Below are 23,509 nucleotides of genomic sequence, written 5' to 3' on the forward strand. Positions count from 1 at the left end.
TTACGTTATTTGTATGCAGCTCGTAAGGGTCATTTCAAGGTCATGCCGTCTATGCCACATAATACATCTTTTCATACCATAAAAATTATGTCTAAGACATTTTGTCGAAAAATGAATAGTTTCGGAAATAATTGTTTGCTTCCATACTTTTTCCCCACCCTGTATATTAAATACTACATTTATCCTAAAATCTGCTGCTGAATTATGAATCATTAGAGGACTTAACGATAACCGTTGAATTTATGCAAAATTGACATTAGATATCCGCAGGTCAAAAGATATGAGTTGTGAAATAGAAAAAATTATGTAAAGCAATTACAAATACGTTTGTGTATCGTACTCGTAAATATTTTTAGTCAAAGGGATTTTTTAAAATAATTCGATTGATGGTTATGTAGAACGTGTCACGGATCAGTTAAATTAAAGATCCCTCCGTAATTAAATAAAATGACCTTTAAATATCAAAGGAGGTAAATCGCGGATCAAGACGCTAATAGCGAACGCGACGGCAAACCCCAAAAAAAATTGTTATCTTCGTGACGCACGAAGTATGGGAATTCTTTGATGCTATTTCAATTAGGAGTCTAAGTATAAGTTACATCGTTTAACTTTTTTATGCTTTTTAGCAAAAGTGCCCTTCATCGATTTTGCAATCCGCGAAAAGTCGCATACCTTTAGATCTGCAAACGTTACGGCAACAACATGCCTTTGTTCACTTTTATGTTAATTAGAGGACGTTGCACCGATAACAACAACCGACAGCGGATCGATAGGCCGGATCTCGTTCTCGGTATCGCCTACGCACGAAGCTTTTCCTCATCTCCCATAACTCGCCGCCACGCCGTAACTCACGTTACGCATTACGCTTATTACAGCGACCTAATTTTTCATACGTTATCCCTCATAGCAGCGTGAAAGTACATTGGCTCGCGCAACGAGATGAGTGCCGAATGAAAGTCTGCCGTTTTGATGGTGATGAATGGTTCGAGAAGTTTATAAATGAAATAAATTTCAGCGTAAGCGTATTACTGGAAAATATATACGGTGATAGACCGGCGATAGCTCGCGTCCTTAAAAAAAAAAACGTAGCGATATCTCTCAAGATGTACTCGAGCAGAATATCTCGTTCTATTCAACGCCGTTTTTACGACTTAAAATTCAGTGTATTAACGTTACAGCTTTCGGACCTTTCATTATACTTATTCTTAGAAGAAAAAAGAAGCAAAAGAATATAAACAAAGAACACGAAAATAAAATCTTTTTTTATGTTCTCTCTTATAGAGAAATAATGTCTGTTTAAAACTAAATTAAATCTCAGATTTTCTTCGGCTTTTATAAACTTTACAGTATTTGCACTTTACAGTGCATCATAAAATTTGTTAAACGACTTTTCCGCCGTTTTATTTTTGTTTTTTATATTTAAAAAGGAATACAGTTGGAAAATTTGATACATTTTACGTGTCTTAAATGTCTATCCAAATATTTTTGTGTTAATTTAACATAAGATAAATACATTAAAAATGTTACAAATATTATGCAAAAAAAAAACATGAAAATGTAATATTGTGATTGTGAAACAATTTATACGCAAATTATGGAAGCGTATGTCTTCAATACACTTAACATTTATACGTTAATATATTATGTTTTAAACTTATTATGTTAAATTGATATGTGCATATTTTATTTATTTATCTTCGAATTTACGTTTTAAAATACATTATTTTTATATTAATTGTTCATTTACTTACAAATTGTGTTATTTTAAAATTAAGAAATGTTAAATATCAAAGCACAAAATATTTAAATAACACAATCACATTATGTTAAACTAACACTCAACAATACATTACAAATTCAACACAAACATTTTATCAGATTTAACACAAATACAAAATAGTGTATTTGTGTAGCCACTAACTTTTTGTTACAGATATAAAATCCCATTTCTTCCCTTTTTCTAATTTATCTTTAATACCTGGAATTACCATTGAAGGGTGATTTTGCAAAGCCCCTATGTCTGCACATATTTTGCCAGAAAATGGAACGTATAAACCGAAGAGTACTCAGCCCGTGACACGCTGACCCATAGGCCGAAGTTGATATTGCCGTATCATAATATTCCGACCGTCGTTTCCGCGTGTTTCGGGTCAACGAGACATCCGGAAGGAAAGAATTGCCGTGACTTTTACGGCCATTTATCTCCATCAGCGTGGCATCGACTTTCGCCGTTAAGTATCCGCCCCGTTCATTCTTCGCGCTTTTACGTGTGCTAGGAATTGGGTCACGAAAACATTTCGCATGCGGATGAGTGAATCCCAAGATAGAGATATCCTCGAGGTAGAGATGTCTCGAGATATTTGCCGTCGCGTATTTAGCGTTAAACGCGACCATCTAATTTCCATCTCACGCTTACCCTGCGTGCGCTTCTCGCATTAGGCAAATGAGACATATGAGGGAAACATGTAAAACAGTGGCGGCAAATTTGCGGCATGCGGCACTGAATCGAGACACCACGATTTTGCCATATAAAAATTATTCATGTTTGTTTTGTATAAAATTTAAACATTTCTTGACAACATGAAATAAACATATTTATATTATTATATTTATATTAAATAAAATTCGATCGATAAGACTAAACATGTATGAATAAAAAGATGCTATATCCGTTTAAAACGATTCTTTGTGTCTAATATTTCTTGTAAATTTATACAACTTTCAGTTTAGTTCAAGCCAACTTTGTGCCTATTATTTGTTGGTCTTGAAACACAGTCTTAAATCGAAGTAATATCACGAATTAAATTGCAAGCAATTTAATATTATTGCTGCAAATAAGTATCTTAAAAAGCTATTAATGATTTGATACTAATAAGAATCTTATAAACTGTAAATAAAATAAACTGTAACGTGAATTGGAAATTGAACAAATTTAGAAGAAACTAAATATGGCATTTTTCACTCATGTACATAGAGAAAAAGATTTCTTTGGATATAATAAATTTTATCGTATCCAAATAAATTTGTTATTTGGAATGGTCCAAACAAATCAATGTTTGAATCAATAAGTGTGATTGTTTGAATTTTGAAACAATGTATATCTTTGTCTTAAATACATTATTTGTTTGAACAGATAATATCTATCTTCAGTATTCGTGTGATTAACTGTACGGCACAAACATAATTGATGTAGCACATAGCACTGCTCGTTTAATTCTGTTGTTAGACATATAGCCATTGTTTCCATATTTTCGGTCAAAAAATGTAATGACTATTCTAAGAAAGCAATTATTTGCATGGAATAACCTAACCCTCTATGAATATATATATTTTGCCATTTTCAAATAAACAATTTGTTTCATTGTTTGTATTCATTGTAACCAAATAATATATTATTTAATTGAAAGATATTACTGCAAATAATAATGTTATTTCTGTCGAGCAATAGAGATTTCTCAAATAAAACAACAAAATTTTTATTCAAACAAATAATATTTCGTACAAGCATATGTTGTTTCAATAAAACAAATTTTAGTCAAATAAATAGGAATATTAAATCCAAAGAAACCTTTTTCTCTGTGTATGGAATATATTAATTTTATATTACATTTACGCATTTTATAATATTAAAGAAAAACTTAAAAATAAAAAATAAATTGCAAAGAATGTGTTTTATTAATATCCGTTTAAATTCTGACATTAAAGATTCTCATTTCACAACTTCCTCTTAAGTTTAGCAAGACTTACGCTGGCTCATAGAGAGCAACGTAACCGTATTTCGCGTTTAAACGCGCATTGAAAGTTCTGCGCCACTCAGGAATATATCTTTCAAAAGCTTGACCAAAGTTCCATGATCGAAAATCTTTCAAGACGTTAACGCGCGAGGGTATCGAGAATCGCCATAGAGCGATGGCGATGCTGAAAGGGCTCAGCGAGGTGAAGACGCGATTTCGCTGTGCCGTTCAAAAGATTTTCGTCAGCGCATGCTAGTAATAGGCGTAGCGGCGAGCTGAGGAGTTTAATTAATTAATCCGGAACTGTGTGCGACGAGCGCAAAGCGGCCACCCTTTGCTCACTTTGCGGTACAACTACAAGGTGGCGGAGTTCGCCGCCCGCGCTGCTGTTATAACACGCGAAACTTTCGACGCGGGCATCGTCGGCAATGGAAACTACGGCAAACATAATACAGTCGTTTATCCTTCGCACAGCTTCGGAGATCCGTAAGAGAAAAATAAAATTGTTCTCTGCTGAATGGAGTTGTTGAGTTTCCACCTGTATACTCGCGGCAAAGGTTCAGATTATTTCCCTTTGTGGAAGATTCAAATGGGAAGTGGTAGCTTAGTTTTACAGCGAAGATCTTATCAAATAATGTACCGAGCAAATGAAATTTATGTAACTCAAACAATTTCGTGAATTTTATCCAATTGCGAATTAAATCAATGCTTAAATTTTGTTTCAGTAATTTTGAATGACATTGACGAGAGATGGTTATAAAAATTGTACAGGAGCATCTTTTTCAACATCGTGTGATGGTATTTGTCAGTGTCAAGTCGACTTTTTGAAAACTTTTCTGTAAAGGTTAAACCTTCAAAAACCGACTTTTCATGCGCGACAGCCCACTTTCATTAGACGCTCGTTACGTTTGCAGAAGAAACGAGAAGGGATTACGCGAAGAGTACCGTGAGCGTTTTTTTCAGTAAAAATTTAGGTCGAGAAGAATATTTTGAATGACGGTTTTTCGGAAATAAGAGCGATACGAGATAGACTTTTACATCATAAGCCCTCGAGGCAGTCAACTAGTGTTTACAATATTTTTTGGACGCGAGTATGTACACTAGGAAAAGAAATTTAGTACCTTCGATAAAACTGTTTAGTTGCATTTTTTAACAGCAACCAAACATTTTGTTTATATAATAAGAAGTTTAGTTGTTTTTGAAAATAATTTCTTCATCATGTAGATGATAAAAAAATATTTGTTTATAACAAATAAACAATTTAGTTTGCGTAAAATTACAGTTTTGTCCGATACATATCAACTAAAAATTTTTATTCGATATATTTCAACCAAATTTCTGTTGTTTCAGCGAAATTTTGGTTCATGGAACAAAATATTTTCCTAATATATTTTACAGCTGTCGCGCGATCCGAAAGACAGGAAGAGACAGAATGGAGAAATTCATCGATGAATTATCGCTTTATTAAACTTCAACAATATTTCTTGTATTAAAATTGGAATTTATACATTGAAAGATGAGAAAATTAATATCGATCAAGCAAGTTAATAAAAAGTTAATTCAAGTTTTTGCAAAGAAAACTTTAGCAGCAGTTAATCAAATAAAAACTTATCAAAGCTTGTTTAATTATATTTCTATCTTTATTGAGAAGAATGGATATATTTTTTTAAATCAGTTCTTTCGCGAGTTGAAAAGTTGAAATAAAACTTGGTCATTGATTTTAATAAAAAGCGTTCGGGATGTAGTTTAGTTTCGTTTCAATCGCAAGAAAATAACAAGTTCCGGAGTAACTATTGCGATCGAGTGTCGAAGATGACTGCTAAGGCTCTTCTCTGGGATGTCACTCGAGGATATAATATAACATATCTGTTTCAAAGCATCTTTAACGACTATTATACTCGAAACTCCAGTCTAGCGTTCCACAATGGTTAATTTGTTAATGCGCCGTAGCAGCGACGAACCCATCTTGATGGAATCCTCTATTCTTGGTTCGAAGTTCTCCGGATGGCATCCGCACCCCGAAGAACTTACCTTGCCGAGGGCGCATAAACTTCCGTTAGTCTAGCTATTTTAACGATGGTAACGAGGAAAGTTTCAGGCATTCGAGGCGTTTCGGTTGTACATCAAGCTGCTCGCAAGACGCGACGCGTTCGCAGTCGTATTCGAACCTGTTCCGCGCAACTTTAAGAATAAGTGAATTGAAAAGCAGTTTTAAACGTATTTCCAACACGTTGATACCAGCTTCGCGGATGTTAGCGCAGATCGCACGAACGATCTTCGAATCACTTGCGAAACACGCCTAAGACAGATGTAAAAAGAAAACAAGCTGAATTACGGAAGGAAACGCGAGAGTTTCTTTCGAATGTCGATACTTCACGAGTTATCACAGCCTTCCCGTTCGTTAAAGTTTCATCAAATAAAACGAGAGAACAGTGTCGTAATCAAGTCGATTCAAGATAACTGGGAAGTTTTATAAATCCGATTTTTTTTGTCATCAGCTGTTAGTTGAAAAAAATCTAATTTATCAAGTCCAAGAGAGAAATTCGATCGAGGTATATCTTTAAAAGCTTTTTAACTTCCTCGTGGAAAAATTCAAAAGTTGTTCCTGCGATCATCCGCGTTTCGAGAGGGGTGTCTCATCGATTTGTCTTACCTATCTGGCGCCGTTAAAGAAACATGATAGCTATTTATACTTGATGCGCGAGTATATAATAGAGACGAGAAAGGTAGGCTCGCGACTCACCTTTCTCCAGAGGAGCTCTCTTGTACTTCTCCAGCCTCTTGACTGCAATGGCTTCAAGACGCACCCTGGCAGCCGGATACTCCTTGAGCACGTCCCACATGTCCTTCTTGCTGAGGACGAAGAGGTCCGAGTAGCCGACCGAGCGCACGCTGGCTGTTCGCCGGTTACCTGCGTCGATGTAGCCATTTATTGGTTATCGGGATGCATCAAGCTTTCTTATGTAACCGCACCGTGATCGATTTGTCGATCGTTCCGCTGTTTTACCTATAGCAGACCCGCCCTCATTTCCTCAGCCCGGATGCACGTGGTTCCGATTGCAGGCTCGATACGTCCGCGCGCGTGTGCGAGCTATCTCTTTAAGTCCTTTTACATCGTTTTGTACTCGTACAAAAGCACAGTAATTTTGATTAATCGGGCTCGTTACGGTTCAGTCTTCTATGTTAATTGATTGCCAGGTCGCTCAACTCGTTTTCCCGACTTTTTCAGAGAGACATTTAATCGTCCGACGTTTGTTGGCTGATAAATTGATGGATAATAGCGGATACGAATTAATTGTCCCACTGTTTTACCATATTTATCCGCTTCCGAGCGTGTTTTTTTCGCATCTTTTTCGCGGAATAGAATGTAGTTAACTTCCGGTAGAAAAAGAAATCCCCGCAAGCTAGACTAATGAAGTAGTTTGCCCAGAATGTGATAATGGCGCAGTCGAGCCATTGTTTACAACTTTAATTGGTGTCAACGATATTTTATATACCGGCGTAAAAGGACGCGTAATTAACAAGGTAACGAAGAGCATAATTGTTTCAGACTACAGACGTACGCTCAAGTCTGAAACGTAGCAATAACAGACGCTACCGAGCACAAACTTTATAAATTTCGGGGAAAGATTTAACCATTAGATAAATGTTATGTTCAGAAGTTCCGCTTCATTAGTATGCTACGAATATACCCGAACTGTAATACAAATTGTAATAATTAAGCTTAAGGTGACGGGAAATTCTTCCAGCGCTTGATTGAAAATTATGCTTACACGTCCACGTTGAGCCGATAATTGTGGCATGCGGCATACGTCTCTCTGTCACGGTGAGAATTGTAAATAGCCGGTCGCAATTCGCGTCATATATTATTCAGAAAGTTTTCGAACGCAGCCGTTTCCTCTGCTTCGCTTTTCACTCGGTTTCGAATATCGTAATACGCGCGGAATCGTTAACCGTATATCGAAGAAATTTAGTGGATGGAAATTCCGCTTCCATATTCCTCGAGTATCTGAATTACTTATTTCAAATGGTCTTATCCGATAAATAGACTTCGACATGTTATGAAGGATACAAATTACCTAAGAGCATTTTACCTTCTCAGAATTCGCGAGATATTTCGATAAAATAAAATTTTATTGCCCGAACGTTGTATATTTATTAGGTTACAATTATTCATTAAGTAGCGAGTTTAACGAGATGCTAATTTTGCGATTGTTATTCGATTACGGTACAATGATTAAATAATAATTTTATTGTACATCTTCGACGGAAAATTCTGCGATTAATTTCTCAAAAATAACGTGTATAAACAGACGATGTGCAAATTTTACCTTATTTCCTACTATTATACATCTTAATTTTATAATAAAAGTGTACCAATATACCTATACTTTGCTGTAGTTTCTTTGGCAACGATTTTCTTTTATTGCTGTTGTGTCAAATTTTACTTGTCAGATACTACTTGCATAGCGTTAATATATTTGCAATGAACAATATATCAATACTTGATAGTGGATATATTTTTGAAGAAAGGTAATCTATTTTGCTTTTTCCTCGATAATTTTTTTCTTTATGCGTACTGGAATAGTGAAAGCAAGATAACAAAATCGGCTAACTTTCTTCAAGAATAAGTCAAAGCAACCGAGTTATATAACTTGATGTTTCAAAAGCTAAGATAAAGGACACTAGAAACTACTGTAATCAATTTGTACATGTGTATATATATATATGTGTGTGTGTGTATAAATAGATATAATTATTGATAATAATTGGTAATAATAATTTGGCGGATCTGAATGCAGGCCAATACAACCGTACGAAATCAGCACGCATTACAGAAGTAAAAATTACAATTATCAATAAGAGCCTACGTTAGGGAGTGATGGCGACAAATTGTGAGAAAGATATGTGAATGGTGCAATGAATAGTAACATGGTAATATATCGCGTGAGAATGGAGATGCTCGTAGGAAGCATTTGTAAATGACACTCGAGTGCAATGATGATTCTCGCAGACAATCAAACCGCCTGCATTAAAGCCATAAATAATCGCGGTCGATTTACACAAATTGATTTACAAGTGAATAAATCGGTCGTTTACAAATGCCATCCCTCAATGGTAAATGTTATAATAGATAACAATTAATAGATATGCAAATGTTATAAGAATAAGAAATGTACAGTCCCAGCGCAGCGTGGCGTTGCAGCTCCGATTGTGAGAGTCAAAGATATGATGCTGTAAGGGGCGCGACTAAGGAACTGGATCCGAATCGATCCAGTTTTAAGCTATTTCTTCTAATAGAGCTACGAAAGCGAAATAGAAATTGTGAGCACGATTGATTAAAAATATGATTCATTAAAACCTTATCGACCGGTACGCCTTGCTGAGTCGCCGTCTGCTATTCCGTTTGCGATTGGCACACTTACTATCTATTTTCGAATATAAAAAAAAAAGAAGAATAATTTCGATACGTTTTATTGAAGGATGATTCGGTCTATTATATCTTATCTCTTTAGCCTCGTATTCTTCGCTTAGAAACGTACGAGTATCGCCAAAAATTCACGGTGATCCACACGGGCGCGAGATAGGCGCCGTAAAAAAGAAGCTTTCAATCCTGATATTTTACGACGTACGTCATAATTCGGTCGGTCGTTCCGGTCGATCGTAAATAAAAAAAAATAAAATGGAGTACAGTAGCCGTGAGAAAGACTGAAGAAGAGTGGAGACTAAAGGGCAATACGTGTCACGGGCCTTATTCGAGATGCGTCGACGGTCTCGCAACGACGGACTCCGCCGCGTGTGTGCTTGCGGAATTCAATTAACTGTTACTGTTTACTAGATAAGCAGAGTATTATAAAAATTGTGACCCAATGCAAACACAATACGAAATTCAAATATAAATGATACGTTTGCACGATTGAAAAACGCCCGCGGAATCCACGGCAATACCCTGGTACGACCGGCACTCTGTTATCTACGAGTAACAGCATATGAAAAGCTTTTTACACTTTCGCGAGAGACAATATTGCCCGGTTTTGTAGATACAATACGTAGCGAAGTTACAGAAGACTTGTGTTTGCTAAAAACATCAGCCGCGGCATAGCCGCCGGCATAAATAAGGGAAACATTCTTTATCAACTATTTTATAAAAAATATAGAGTAACATAAAAATTAAATTCTTTATTAATAACGGCGGGGATCGAGGCTCTGAAAATACGAGGAGAAAATTCAATTTGACCCAGATTAAGATCACTTAGACGGGGGCCCAAACGCTGCTCTTATTAGCCCGAAGTTTCTTCACGGCGAATGCGAATGCAATGCTCGTCCGAGAAAAAGAGTTTTCTAAAAGAAATTCGATAGGAGAATAAAGTTCGTGCCGTCTCCGAGGCGACTCTTTATACGCGCTGGCGGACGTTGGACGGTTATTTTTTTTTGTCTCGACGAATCATTCGAGGGGAGCCGATCCTCGAAAACAAGAATGAGACCCGCCATCGATCCTGCGCGGACGGTTCTATACTCTATCCTGACAAGCGAAGGCAATAGAATTGTCGAGGTAGAGAAATTGGAGCGATATTTTGCATTGCCAATCCTTTTTTTCGCTCTCGAGCGGTAGCGAAGTCCTGGAAGACGCACGAGTGATTTCGCGGTGCTTTGGAAGTTGGTTTTCGTACCACGTTCATTAAATTGTGCAAAAAAATGTAAGCGAGGAAAAAGAAATTTGTCCTCGTTAATTCTTTCGTCAACGTGCGCTCGACGAATGATTTGAGTTTAGTGTAGTTTGTTGCTGTTCAGTCATTTGATGTAGTACGCGCGTGTTATGAAATTAATCTACTGAAACCTATTATTGTCTAGATTATTTATTAATTTGTTTATATATATATTTTTTTCTACACAAATATTTTTTCTATTTCTTATACCAAGTTCCTCGATTTGTTAAATTTCTTTTTATAAAAATATGTTCTTTCTATTTTTTATAAAAAATAGACTCTCTAAGTTTTCTTAATTCGATTTAATTTCCATTTCGCATTTAAAATGAAAACGATGCATTCTGTGGAAGAGACACGTGAAGCTTCTAACAGTCAAATTCTGCAGTAAATTTGTGGTGATTATACGTGCCATAAATTCTGCGATAAATCTAATAGGAAAGTATCGTATACAGCCAGCGAAATTATCCACGTAGGGTAGGATAACGCAACGTCAATCACAGTTAAATTAGATAAAGCTCGTCTTTCAGTGTGTTTGAGAGAATATAATATCACGACAGTGATAACAGAGAGACGGTAAAACTAGTTTAATTCCCTGTTTATTTAATTAATATTTACGTAAATCTAAATTTGCGTTTAACTTTGTTCAAAATGTATTTGAAAATTATGCTTAATTTTGAAAGCAACCGGAAATAAGCTTTTAATAATGCAATGTTTATCGCTAATATTTCTCTTGTATGCGGATTGGAACAGTTACTGAGAAATTTGAGATAAATGTATTGTCGACATTTTTGTTAATAACAAGAAGTATACCACTCTGAATTAAATAAATAATAATGAGACGCGCGTAAATATTATTATATAATTGAGGAAATAACGTGACATCGATAATAATACATCGATATGTAAATTAGTTTGAGAATGTATTATTATAAAAAACTTTTATTGAAATTGTAATCAGGAAAAAGCATGTAATTTGTAGTATATAAATACAAATTTTGATACCTTTTTAAAATTTACCTCGGCTTTTTTTAAAATACCATTCGTATCGTAACTATTTATCCAATATAAAAATCAAAGGATTGATATTCATCGAAGCTAGGGGAGTGATAATTATTCATATTAATTTCGTTTGGAGATTAGTAATCGATGTATGTATTTAAATTTTTTGTTCACCGCGCGGGCGTCGTTGCATGAACGTCGATCGCGATTAAAAAGGTGAAAATCGACAAGTGGGACAAGTCTGCGAGAAAAAGAGAGATAGTGAAAAATTGCTAGAGAGATCGTTTTTAGATCGGCTCATACCGGCTCGACGGCTTGCCCTCTCACAGAGTGGTAAGAACGTGAAACGTGAAAACGTGATCGTGAAAAACGAAGGGGGACAGCTCACGGGCCCCTGGTCCGTTTGGAATATTTACCGCACTCTTTACCTGCGGTCCCCATATTGAGAATGCTGATCTCCCCGAAGTAGGAACCCGCCTTAAGGGTGGCGAGCACCGTCTTCCCGTTGTCGGCTACCACCTGCAGTCGGCCCCTATTCACTATGTACATCTCCTTTCCCACCTCACCTGCAATCGCACAAAAGCGACACTTAAGTTAATTATTCCGTTAACCGTTTCTATCTTTGACTCTAATTTAATCAAGGCGTTTAAGTTTCTCGGCGGCCTTGCAATCCCCGATAATAAAGCTGATATAAAGAGACATTGGTACAAGTTATATTTTCCCTACTTCAAGGAATAAAAAGTTTTGTGAATGTACTTAACATAAATTTTAGCTCTTTTTACGTAGTCTCTTTTTATGAGTCTATAAAAATAATAAGCCGTCGGTGCCAGTAGTTAAAGTAGTTGATATATTTTAAGGCATATAACAAGTGCTGGTACCTTCTTTCTTTAATGTAATATAACGTATACGTTCTTCCAATTCGATTTTTTTCTTCATCATCAACTATGACGTATTTTTCAACGTAGGAATAAAACGGAGAAAAAAAAATAAAATAAGGATAAGAGCAGACAAATTTTAATAAACGCATAAGTTGTTTTTTATCTCTTTCTAAAATATGAACAGAAAAAAATATCAATTCATATTGACACTGAAAGAACTGACCTTAAAATAATTGCGTTGAAAATAAATGCAACTTTCTGCGCAAAGCAAGGTCTACCCTCACTGCCTGATGCTTGAGATTCCTCATGATGAATACCCCGATAGAACAACGTTTAATAAATTATACGACAAAATCTTGCATAAAATTTGTAATTTGCAATTTATATATATATATATATAATAACGGTATAAGTATATTCAATTAATTTCGACATGATACTTTGGTAAAATAATAATCATATGGTGAATCATATTAATGAAAAATTAATTTTGAAATTTGGAAAGAAATCGTCCAATAATTGAGAAAATTACTTCAACCGAATTTCAGAAATATAATTGTGCTCATAAATATGCACAATAATTACTAAATTATATTGCAGAAATATTGCAACCTAAAGTATTATATATACATTTAGCAACAGCCAAATTTAGAATTTTAAATTCCAACGGTTTTTAGGATGCATTCAATATGATCCAATATTTGTTCGGAAATATTCTTCAAGCATTTGAAAATAATCGGATAATATCCTGATTTAATTCTTCAATATGCTATTGGCATTTCGTTCGTTATATCTTTTTAAAAAGGTAAATTAAAAAATATTTTCATCTTAAATTAGATTTGTTCAATTTCTGATAAATGGAAATTTTATTCATTTAAAAACATTATTCTGACAAAACTGTTGTGTTATGATGAATTATCTTAGTGTAATTATTGGAAAATTCTAAATTCACGATACTATTATTATGCAATGTTTTCATAATTTGTCTATCGAACAAAAGTTCCATATGTATACTACATGTATATTATAACAAATTCAATCAACAAAATACTGCTATAAAAATAATTTTTTTAATTTTTGAAATTGGGACCATATGCACTTTATATTCCTCACGTAGAAAACAATGTGTCAAGTTTCAGGTCAATCAGAAGCAGCGGTTATTCGGAAACCAATTATTTAAAAAAATGGCTTGCTTAAAAGATTGGTAAATAAAAATATTAAGGGATTTTTTAGACCACCCCTGAGGCCCTAAAGTAATACCCAAGTTTGGGAATTTTTTTTGAGTAAATGAATAACTGTGATCAAAAACTGTTTGGTGGGTTTTAGTGTACATATATAATAAACTAAAAAAATATTTTTTTATTAGCCTTATGTCTAAAATGGCGGTACATTGACCCACTGAATCCTCTTTTTAAATCGGTGTGCAGGATTTCAGGCACACGATTTGATTCTGAACAAAATACAAAGAATTTTCATTATCTAGATGTCAAAAACTAAAGAAGTACGTAGGCTTTTTTTTAAATATTGAAAACTTTTTTTGCAATTAATATTTTATACGTGAATTTTAAGACAAAAATACAATTTTTTTGTAAAGTAGTTGTCATTTTGAGAAAAATTAATATTTAAAAAAATTTCTACGTATTTCTTTAATTTTTGACATGTAGATAATGAAAATTCTTTGTATTTTGTTCAGTGTCAAACCGTGAGCCTGAAATCCTGCACACCGATTTAAAAAGAGGATTCAGCGAGTGGGTCAATGTGCCGCCGTTTTAGACATAAGGCTAATAAAAAAATATTTTTTTAGTTCGTTATATATGTACACTAAAAAAAAAAGCCCTCCAAACAGTTTTTGACCACAGTTATTCATTTATTCAAAAAAAAATTCCCAAACTTGGGTATTACTTTAGGACCTCAGGGGTAGTCTAACCCCTTAAGAGGAATGGCAAAATATCCTTTACACACAAATACATTATTATATAATAAGTCAGCGACGACCTTCCGTATAGAATAAATATATAACACTATTGATAATAAATGAGATAAAATTAAAATAAAAATTGTATTAAAATGTAAAGGAAAATAAGAAGAAAATTTTAAATCAATTTTTTAAATATATAACTAATATATAAGTAGAATTGTATTAATTATTCAATGAGTAGATCGTATGATTTGAGAGTTAAGCAAATTCAAATACATATATACACATATCAATATTTATATTCGGTCAAAGAAACGTACCTCTGTTTTCGGCTTTCTATAAGCAGTTTCTACAAAACAGTCTGGAATTGTTTCTGTACCTTCTGTGATTAGTCACGAATATTCCGTAACACAGAACGGTTATAATGGCAGAGCAAGGAGCAACAGATTGCCATGAGGTATTCCGGGTTCGTCAGGTGATACGTAGACATTACAAAAAAATACGAGGAGTTTCATGGGCGCGATGCAATTATTGTTTGAAGCTAATAACAATTCAACCTCAATCTTTCTTACACGATCACTTGGTCAAGGAACATTCAAACGAATTAACAGAAGCAGAAAAGGAAGATAAACGCACACATTGGTTATGGGATTATTTTACCATAAAGGACACACAGTATGTGACATGTAACATATGTAACAAAATAATGAAGAGCTGTAGAAAATATAATTTACTAAAACACTTAAAAGATATGCACGGGTAAGTGTACTCTAAAAGTAATAAAAAATTGATACTGAAGAGCGTAAAGTTGACAGTAATAATAATAAATGAACAACTCCTAAAAAAATATACCGGTTAAAATAAGGCACTTATCGAAATATGTGTTCTATTACTATCTAGTATTCTGCAAAGTACAAATTAATAATATTCATATTTTAATTTTCGTACAAGAATACTCAGATGTATATAAGATTTGTATTTATCACATTGCCATACTAGATCGCATCTCGATATCCAAGTAATAAGTTAAAAGTTATAAAGTAATACATTTGTTCGCATAACGGAGTAGTGTGCATAATTGAAACTAATTTCTATGTTGCATTTTTTACTTCTTTAAATACTTTTTATTTAAATGTAGGATATTACCTCCGTATACGGATACCGTGGATAATATGAGTAGCGATGCACGTATCATCCAATGTACACATTGGATATGGAACTATTTTACCATAAAAGACACACAGTTCGTGACATGTAACATATGTAACAAAGTAAAGAAGATCGATAGAAAGGATAATTTACAAGAACACTTAAAAAATAAGCACGGGTAAGTATACTCTAAAGGTAATACAAAATATTGATGCTGAAGAATATAAACTTGACAGTAATTGATAGTAATAAATGAATAACACTTAAAGAAATATAATGATTATAACAAGTATTTGAGAAGGCACTTATCGAAATATGTGTTCTATTACTATCTTTAGTTTCAGTAAAGTACAAATTAGTAATATTCGTATTTTACTTTCCGTACAAAAATAATCAGGTATAAGATTTGTATTTATCACATTGCCATACTAGATCGCATCTCAATTTCCAAGTAATAAATTGAAAGTTATAAAGTAATTCATTTGTCCGCATAACGGAGTAGTGTGTACAATTAAAATTAATTTCTACGTTGCATTTTTTACTTTTTTTAAACACTCTATATTTAAATGTAGGATAACAAGTCCACGTGAAAATAAGGATAATGTGAGTAACTATGCACACTCGAATACAACAATAAAAATACATGAAATACACTCAGCAACTTCCTCTAAAATTTGTCAAATCACGGAACAGATGGGTGTTCTTGATAAGTAATTATTCACCATACATTTATTACGTTTATTATAATGTAAATTGATTATTTGAATTAAACATTGCGTTTCCAGTACAAATGTAAGAAATATTAATGAAGAACAAGTTGAAAATAGGGGAACAGTTACGTTAATCAAAGAATAATTAAATGTTGTTTGTAATAAGTAACAAAATTTTGGTACTTCATGTTCAGTAGTAAAATTGTTAAATTCGAAACATATATGCGATATAAGTATTAGAAATGGAAATCCTTACTTTCTATAATCTATTATAATGAGTTCGCAATGACGTTGCAATTTTTTATGACAGTAATAACTAATTAAAAGGTAAGATTGGGAAGATTAGTTTTAAAAAGTAACTTGTCAATAACGGATTGTTTATTGAAACAAGTAACTTATTGTTTGTATTGTAACACGTCGAATCGTTAATTTTAATTGTTACTTTAATTCGTTACAAATAATAAAATTTTTCAGTAAACGACGCGTTATGATGATAAGTTATTATTAAAAATAATTTTATCCCAACACTTAGTTTTTAATTATAATCATAAAAAATTGCAATAAATATCAAATTATTATTATAAAAAGTAATAATGAAAGTAACGGCGGTACTTAATTTCCATCAGCGTAAAAAATATACATCCACGTACATTTTATTCAAAAATAACAATTATCACATAATTACGAGTAATATAAATGTAACATTAAATATAAATAAACATTTTACGATCTTTCAACTTTTTCATACTATATATGTTGAGTAAAGATTTATTAACTTTAACATTAAAGATCATATTTTGGCTCTTTCTTTACATAGAAATGTGACAAACCAAATTTTGGATCGTTCTCTTCGCAGAGATATAAAAAATGATTTGGATCTTTTAATCCATGAAGATATGGATATAGCAGGATGTTTGTCAATTCCAAACCAATCACCTGCAACAGCTTTTGATTTTGAATTTTGCGAAAAAATTTTCAATTATTATACACAGAAATAACTTACAATGCATTATGTGAGTTGCTCTTGTGTTGTATTTTATTAATTATTGACAACGTATCAACCAGTTGAATATTATGAAAGGTTTAACTTTTAGTTTAATGCCCGATTTCTTCACTTCCAGATAAGTTGCGGATAATCTTATCCAGGAGATATCCCCATTGTATTCTGGGAGATATCTCTTGGATAAAGTTATCTAGAGGTGAAAAAATTGAGCATAAGTCGATTTTGTGACTCATGTAAAATTACATAAGATATTATTACAATTCTTCTAGGTGTAATTTTGTAAATATTTTATAATAATGTATTATCTAAATTAGATGTTAAATGATGTTTATTCGACGTGCGATATGAGATGATATAACTTAAATATTAACTATAAATTAAATATAATTTAACAGTATTCATTTGTATGAATATAATTTATTCATACAAATAAAATTGTTTAAGGCGATGCAATAAGTATTTAATTCTATTTAATAATAATAAATAAAAATATAAATTTATGTTACAAATGATAAATAAACATGCAAAAACATTTTGATACAGTTTAGTTATTATAACAACATTACGCTAAAATGTTACTCTAATAATATTAGTCTATGTAAATTTTACTTACGTTATGTATTTTCTATGTATCAATCACACATTAGATGTATAAATCTAATTCTAAGAACTCGATATTTTTCCGTATATTCTACTAGTTAACTTTCAACTTTGTACGTAAAGACTCCAGAGCTTATATATATTAAGAAAATGTTGTCACAACTTGACAATTCTAGACGATGACCAATATAAATTGAATTATGAAATGATAAAAAAGATTTTAATTTCAAAAATTTTTGTCTTTCATTACATAAATTCCACACTATATATTAGTATTACTGCATTTTATATTTTGATTCTGAAAAAGAATTTTCATATCTAAAAACAATATATATGTGCAATGTCAGTTTACAAACATCATAGAGATTAATCGGTAAAACAGATAACTTTATTATACTATTGATTTCTATGTTGCATTTTTTACTTCTTTAAACACTCTATATTTAAATGTAGGATATCAGCTCCACGTTCAGATCATACAGATAATGTGAGTAGCGGTACAAAACACGGATGCAACTATAAGAAAAGATGATACAGAATACAGATAATATGAGTAGCGGTACAAAACACGGATGCAACTATAAGAAAAGATGATACAGACTCAACAATTTCATTTAATATTTGTAAAAATACGGAACAGATAGGTATTTTTAATAAGTAACATTCATTATACATTTATCACAACGTACAAATAGATTATTTGAATTGAACATTGCGTTTCCCATACGAATATAAGAAATATTAATGGCATGTAGAATAAGTAAATAATATGGAGACAGTTATATTAATCAAGGAATAACTGAATGTTGTTTGTAATAAGTAATAAAATTTCAATACTTTATATTCAGAAGCAAAATTAGTGTGTGTGTGTGTGTGTGTGTGTGTGTGTGTGTGTGTGTGTGTGTGTGTGTGTGTGTACCAGTGTTCAAATAAATATCGTTTTTGATACGTATAAGTATAGGAATTGTGTGAGGAAATAAATTATATATATATTATATATAAAGTATAGATATATTTTCGAAAAATTATCTGGATCCAAATACAGGTGCAGCATAAAAGCATGAAAAATTTAGATATGTTTTAGGTATTTTTTAAACAAAAAGATAAGAAAAAACGGAAAAAACGAACAAACAAGCTGCGTAAAGAAGTTTTATTTTACACGAAACTACTACCTATATAGTAGGTATGTACAAAAATTTTTGAATTATGAAAATTATAATTGTACATACGCGATGGACTACTGTGCATTTTTTAAATGTATCGTATCGTTCGTTTTTATTTGAATTTTCAAATCTATTTGCTTGATCTTTATTCAAAATGAAAATTTTAAAAGTCCTTTGATAAAGGTATAAATACGTAAAAAAAAATCAGTTTTACCTTAATTACAAACTTATTCTGGTAAAAATGTAGAGAATACAAAACAATATTGTTTAGTAATGTGACATATTGCGACTTTTCCTGCACCTGTAATAGACTCTATAAAGCTATGATGCTTGAGACCGATCAGAGGAGATCGCGTAACACGACCAGTTTACTATTCTCTTTCTATGAGATTAGTCGCTATTCTCTAAATACTAAGAACTAAAATTTTCAATGTGGTAAAACAAATAAAAGCATTTGCGCAAATTTGAGAATTAGAGAAAAACGATAATTTACATAACAATTAAAAATTAAGTTTGTAATATTATGACATAGTATGTATAAATAATGCTTTGTACCTACGTATCTAAAATAAAAAGTATTGCACAAAAGTATCCAGGTACAAATACAGGTATTTCCGATTTTAAGGATTTGGATAATGCACTTAGGTACAGCTAAAATATTCAAATAAAATGTTCAGATACTGTACCTAGATAATTTTACCTGCATATCACTGGTATACACGTATATATATGGACATATATTTTTTGTTCTATTTAAAGTAACAGTTGTAATATAATTACGAATAATATAAATATAACATTAACTGATAAATATTTTATCACATATCAATTTTTTTAAATCATATTGTACATGAATACAATTGGTATTACTGCATTCTATACTTTGATTCTGAAAAAGAATTTCTATATCTGTAAAAATATATATATGTGCAATATCAGTCTATAAACATCATAGAGATTGATCGGTAAAACAGACAACTTTACGATTCTCTTCTCTAGTTATTTCTTATACACATTCGTTGCAGAAACGCACTTGTATATACGTTCTATTCACGAAACTTTTAATTTCTTCCTTTAATTTTATTTTTGTGTCAAAATTAAAAAATTTTAATCATAAATTAATGTTTTATATTTGAAAATTATATTAATAGGGATTGTTAATAAAAATTACATTCTATAGAAATTTTATTTTATTGAATAGATACATTTTACGCAAAATATATACCGCCTCCTTCTATAGACCCTGAATTATCATTTTGTTTTTTGAAAAGTGTAAAATGTACCTACTTTTTTCATATGACACAGGGATGATAAAACAAAGATTTTCACCATTGAGAAAACATTTATACGTCAACATTTAATAATGCAACGTCTCGGCAACGTTATTTTAACGTTCCGTGTTAAAGTCACAAAATATATATATGTATGAATGTGCATATATGTATATATATTTATATGTACATGATCAAATGTATACGATCAATATATATATGATCAAATATGTACGAGCAACTCGTACATAAAATTTCGATTGGAAGTAGTGGTTATTTGAAAACCAATTATTTAAAAAAAATAGCTTATTTAAAAGGTTAAATAAAAATATTAAAAGGGGCGACAAAATCCTGTTTCTACTAAGGCACCTCATGCATGATATCAAGAGCGATGTGTGTAACGATATAGTATTATAACACTATTAATGGTAAATGATTTTCAATTGGGATGAAAATTGTATTTATATATAAAATAAAATAATACGGTAACTTTTAATCATTTCTTTTTATATAAGTAATGTAATAAAAGCGGTACGAATAGAGCTGTATGATTTGAGAGTTTAGCACATTCAAACTATGTACATATCAATATTTATGTTCTGTCGAAGAACGTATCCATGTTTTTGCAAGCGTTTATAAGTAGTTTCTGCAAACGCTTCGTTTGTTCAAATCGCTTCTATACATTCAGTGATTAGTTATAGATATTCCGTAATATAAAACAGTTAGAATGGCAGAACAAGGAGCAACATTTTATGATGTATTCCCAGTTCGTCAGTGGATACGTAGACATTACAAAAAAACGCGAGGATGTTTATATGCGCAATGCAATCATTGTTTGAAGCTAATAACAACTCAACCCCAATCTTTCTTACACGATCACTTGGTCAAAGAACATTCAAACGAATTAACAGAAGAAGAAAAGGAAGATGAACGCACACATTGGTTATGGGATCATATTACCATAAAGAACACACAGTATGTGACATGTAACAGATGTGGCCTAAAACTTAAGAATAAAAAGTTTTTCAGGAATATACGGAAACACTTAAAATATGTGCACGGGTAAGTGTACTCTAAAGATAATAAAAAATTGATATTGAACAATATATAGTTCATAGTAATTGATAGTAATAAATGAAAAACACCTAAAAAATGTAACGGTTAAAACAAGTATTTAACAAGGCACTTATCGAAATATGTGTTCTTTACTATGTTTAGTATTCAGAAAAGTACAAATTAATAATATTCGTACTTTAATTTCCGTACAAGAATAATCAGATCTATATAAGATTTGCATTTATCAGATTGCCATACTAGATTGCATCTCAATGTTCAAGTAATAAGTTATAAGTTACAAAATAATACATTTGTCTGCATAATGGAGGAGCGTGTAGAATTGAAATTAATTTCTATGTTACATTTTTTACTTCTTTAAACACTCTATATTTAAATGTAGGATATCAGCTCCACGTTCAGATCATACAGATAATATGAGTAGCGGTACAAAACACGGATGCAACTATAAGAAAAGATGATACAGACTCAACAATTTCATTTAATATTTGTAAAAATACGGAACAGATAGGTATTTTTAATAAGTAACATTCATTATACATTTATCACAACGTACAAATAGATTATTTGAATTGAACATTGCGTTTTCTATACGAATATAAAAAATATTAATGCCATGAAGAATAAATAAATAATATGGAAACAGTTATATTAATCAAGGAATAACTAAACGTTGTTTGTAATAAGCAATAAAATTTCAATACTTTATATTCAGAAGCAAAATTAGTGTGTGTGTGTGTGTGTGTGTGTGTGTGTGTGTGTGTGTGTGTGTGTGTGTGTGTGTACCAGTGTTCAAATAAATATCGTTTTCGAAACGTACAAGTATAGGAATTGTGTGAGGGAATAAATTATTCATATATTACATAGAATATAGGTATATTTTTGAAAAATTATCTGGCTACAAATACAGGTACAGCATAAAAGTATCTGAAACATTTAAATACTTTTTAGGTATTCTAATAAAAAGTTGAGAAAAAACGGAAAACACGAACAAACAAGCAAGTTTTATTTTACACTAAACTGCTACCTATATAGTAGGTACATACAAAAATTTTTGAATTATAAAAATTATAATTGTACATACGTCACCGCGATGGATTATTGTGCATTTTTTAAACATATGGCACCTTCCGTTTTTATTTAAATTTTTAAATCTATTTGCTTGATCTTTATTCGAAATGAAAATTTTAAAAGTCGATTGATAAAGGTACGAATACGTAAAAAAACTTAGTTTTACCTTAATTTCAAACTTATAGTGGTAAAAATGTAGAGAATACAAAACAATACTGCTTAGTAATGTGACATACTGCGACTTTTCTTGCATATGTAATAGACTCTATAAAGCTATGATGCTTGAGACCGACCAGAGGAGATCGCGTAACACAACCAGTTTACTATTCTCTTACCATGAGATACTTTAGTCGCTATTCTCTAAATACTAAGAAAATTTTCAATACGGTAAAGCAAATAAAAGCATTTGCGCAAAGTTGAGAATTACAGAAAAACGATAATTTATGTAACAATCAAAAATTAAGTTTGTAATGTTATGACATAGTATGTGTAAATAAATACTTTGTACCTACGTATCTAAAATAAAAAAAATACTGCACAAAAGTATCCAGGTACAAATACAGGTATTTCCGACTTTGAGGATTTGAATAATGCACTTAGGTACAGCTAAAATATTCAGATAAAATGTTCAGGTACTGTACCTAGATACTTTTACCTGCATATCACTGGTATACACGTATATATATATATATATATGGACATATAAATATTTTTTGTTCTATTTAAAGTAAAAGTTATTATATAATTACGAATAATATAAATATAACATTAAACGATAAATATTTTATCACATTTCAATTTTTTTTAATCATATTATATATGAATACAGATCCGCGCCGAACATTGAATCAACAGACTATGTTTTGGATCTTTCTCTCCATAAAGACAAAACATTAATCATTTTATAGCCAATCATCATCTGCAGCATTAGACATTTGTTTTTTACCGAATCTTGCGAAATAAATTTTGATCTTCTTACACAGGAATAATTTATATTATGTTTCGTAAACTGTGTGTTCATGTGTTATATATTTTATTAATTACTGATATTGTATAAACAAGCTGATTGTTATAAAAAGTTTAAATTTGTAGTTTAAATCTATTTTTGACGCATGTAATATTACATAAGATATTTTTACAATCCTTCTAAGTAATTTTGCAAATATATATTGTATTAATAGTTTTTCTAAATTAGGTATTACATTGGTATTATTCGACGATTGATTGAACCA

The 23,509-nt window shown here is 31.7% G+C and overlaps 1 protein-coding gene across 1 annotated transcript in view; it reads right to left on the reverse strand.

Moving 5' to 3' along the window:
- LOC108765957 (cyclic nucleotide-gated cation channel alpha-3) overlaps window positions 1–23,509 on the reverse strand; it is a 184,650-nt gene that overhangs the window by 6,463 nt on the left and 154,678 nt on the right. Inside the window, exons 11-12 of the mRNA XM_018514906.1 lie at window positions 11,857–12,006; window positions 6,478–6,645 (exon numbers count right to left, since the gene is read on the reverse strand). Coding sequence (XP_018370408.1) covers window positions 6,478–6,645; window positions 11,857–12,006 — 318 coding nt within the window. The remainder of the gene's footprint in view (window positions 1–6,477; window positions 6,646–11,856; window positions 12,007–23,509) is intronic.

Source organism: Trachymyrmex cornetzi, unplaced genomic scaffold (genome assembly GCF_001594075.2).
Source record: "Trachymyrmex cornetzi isolate Tcor2-1 unplaced genomic scaffold, Tcor1.1 scaffold117, whole genome shotgun sequence".
Classification (NCBI taxonomy): Eukaryota; Metazoa; Arthropoda; class Insecta; order Hymenoptera; family Formicidae; genus Trachymyrmex; species Trachymyrmex cornetzi.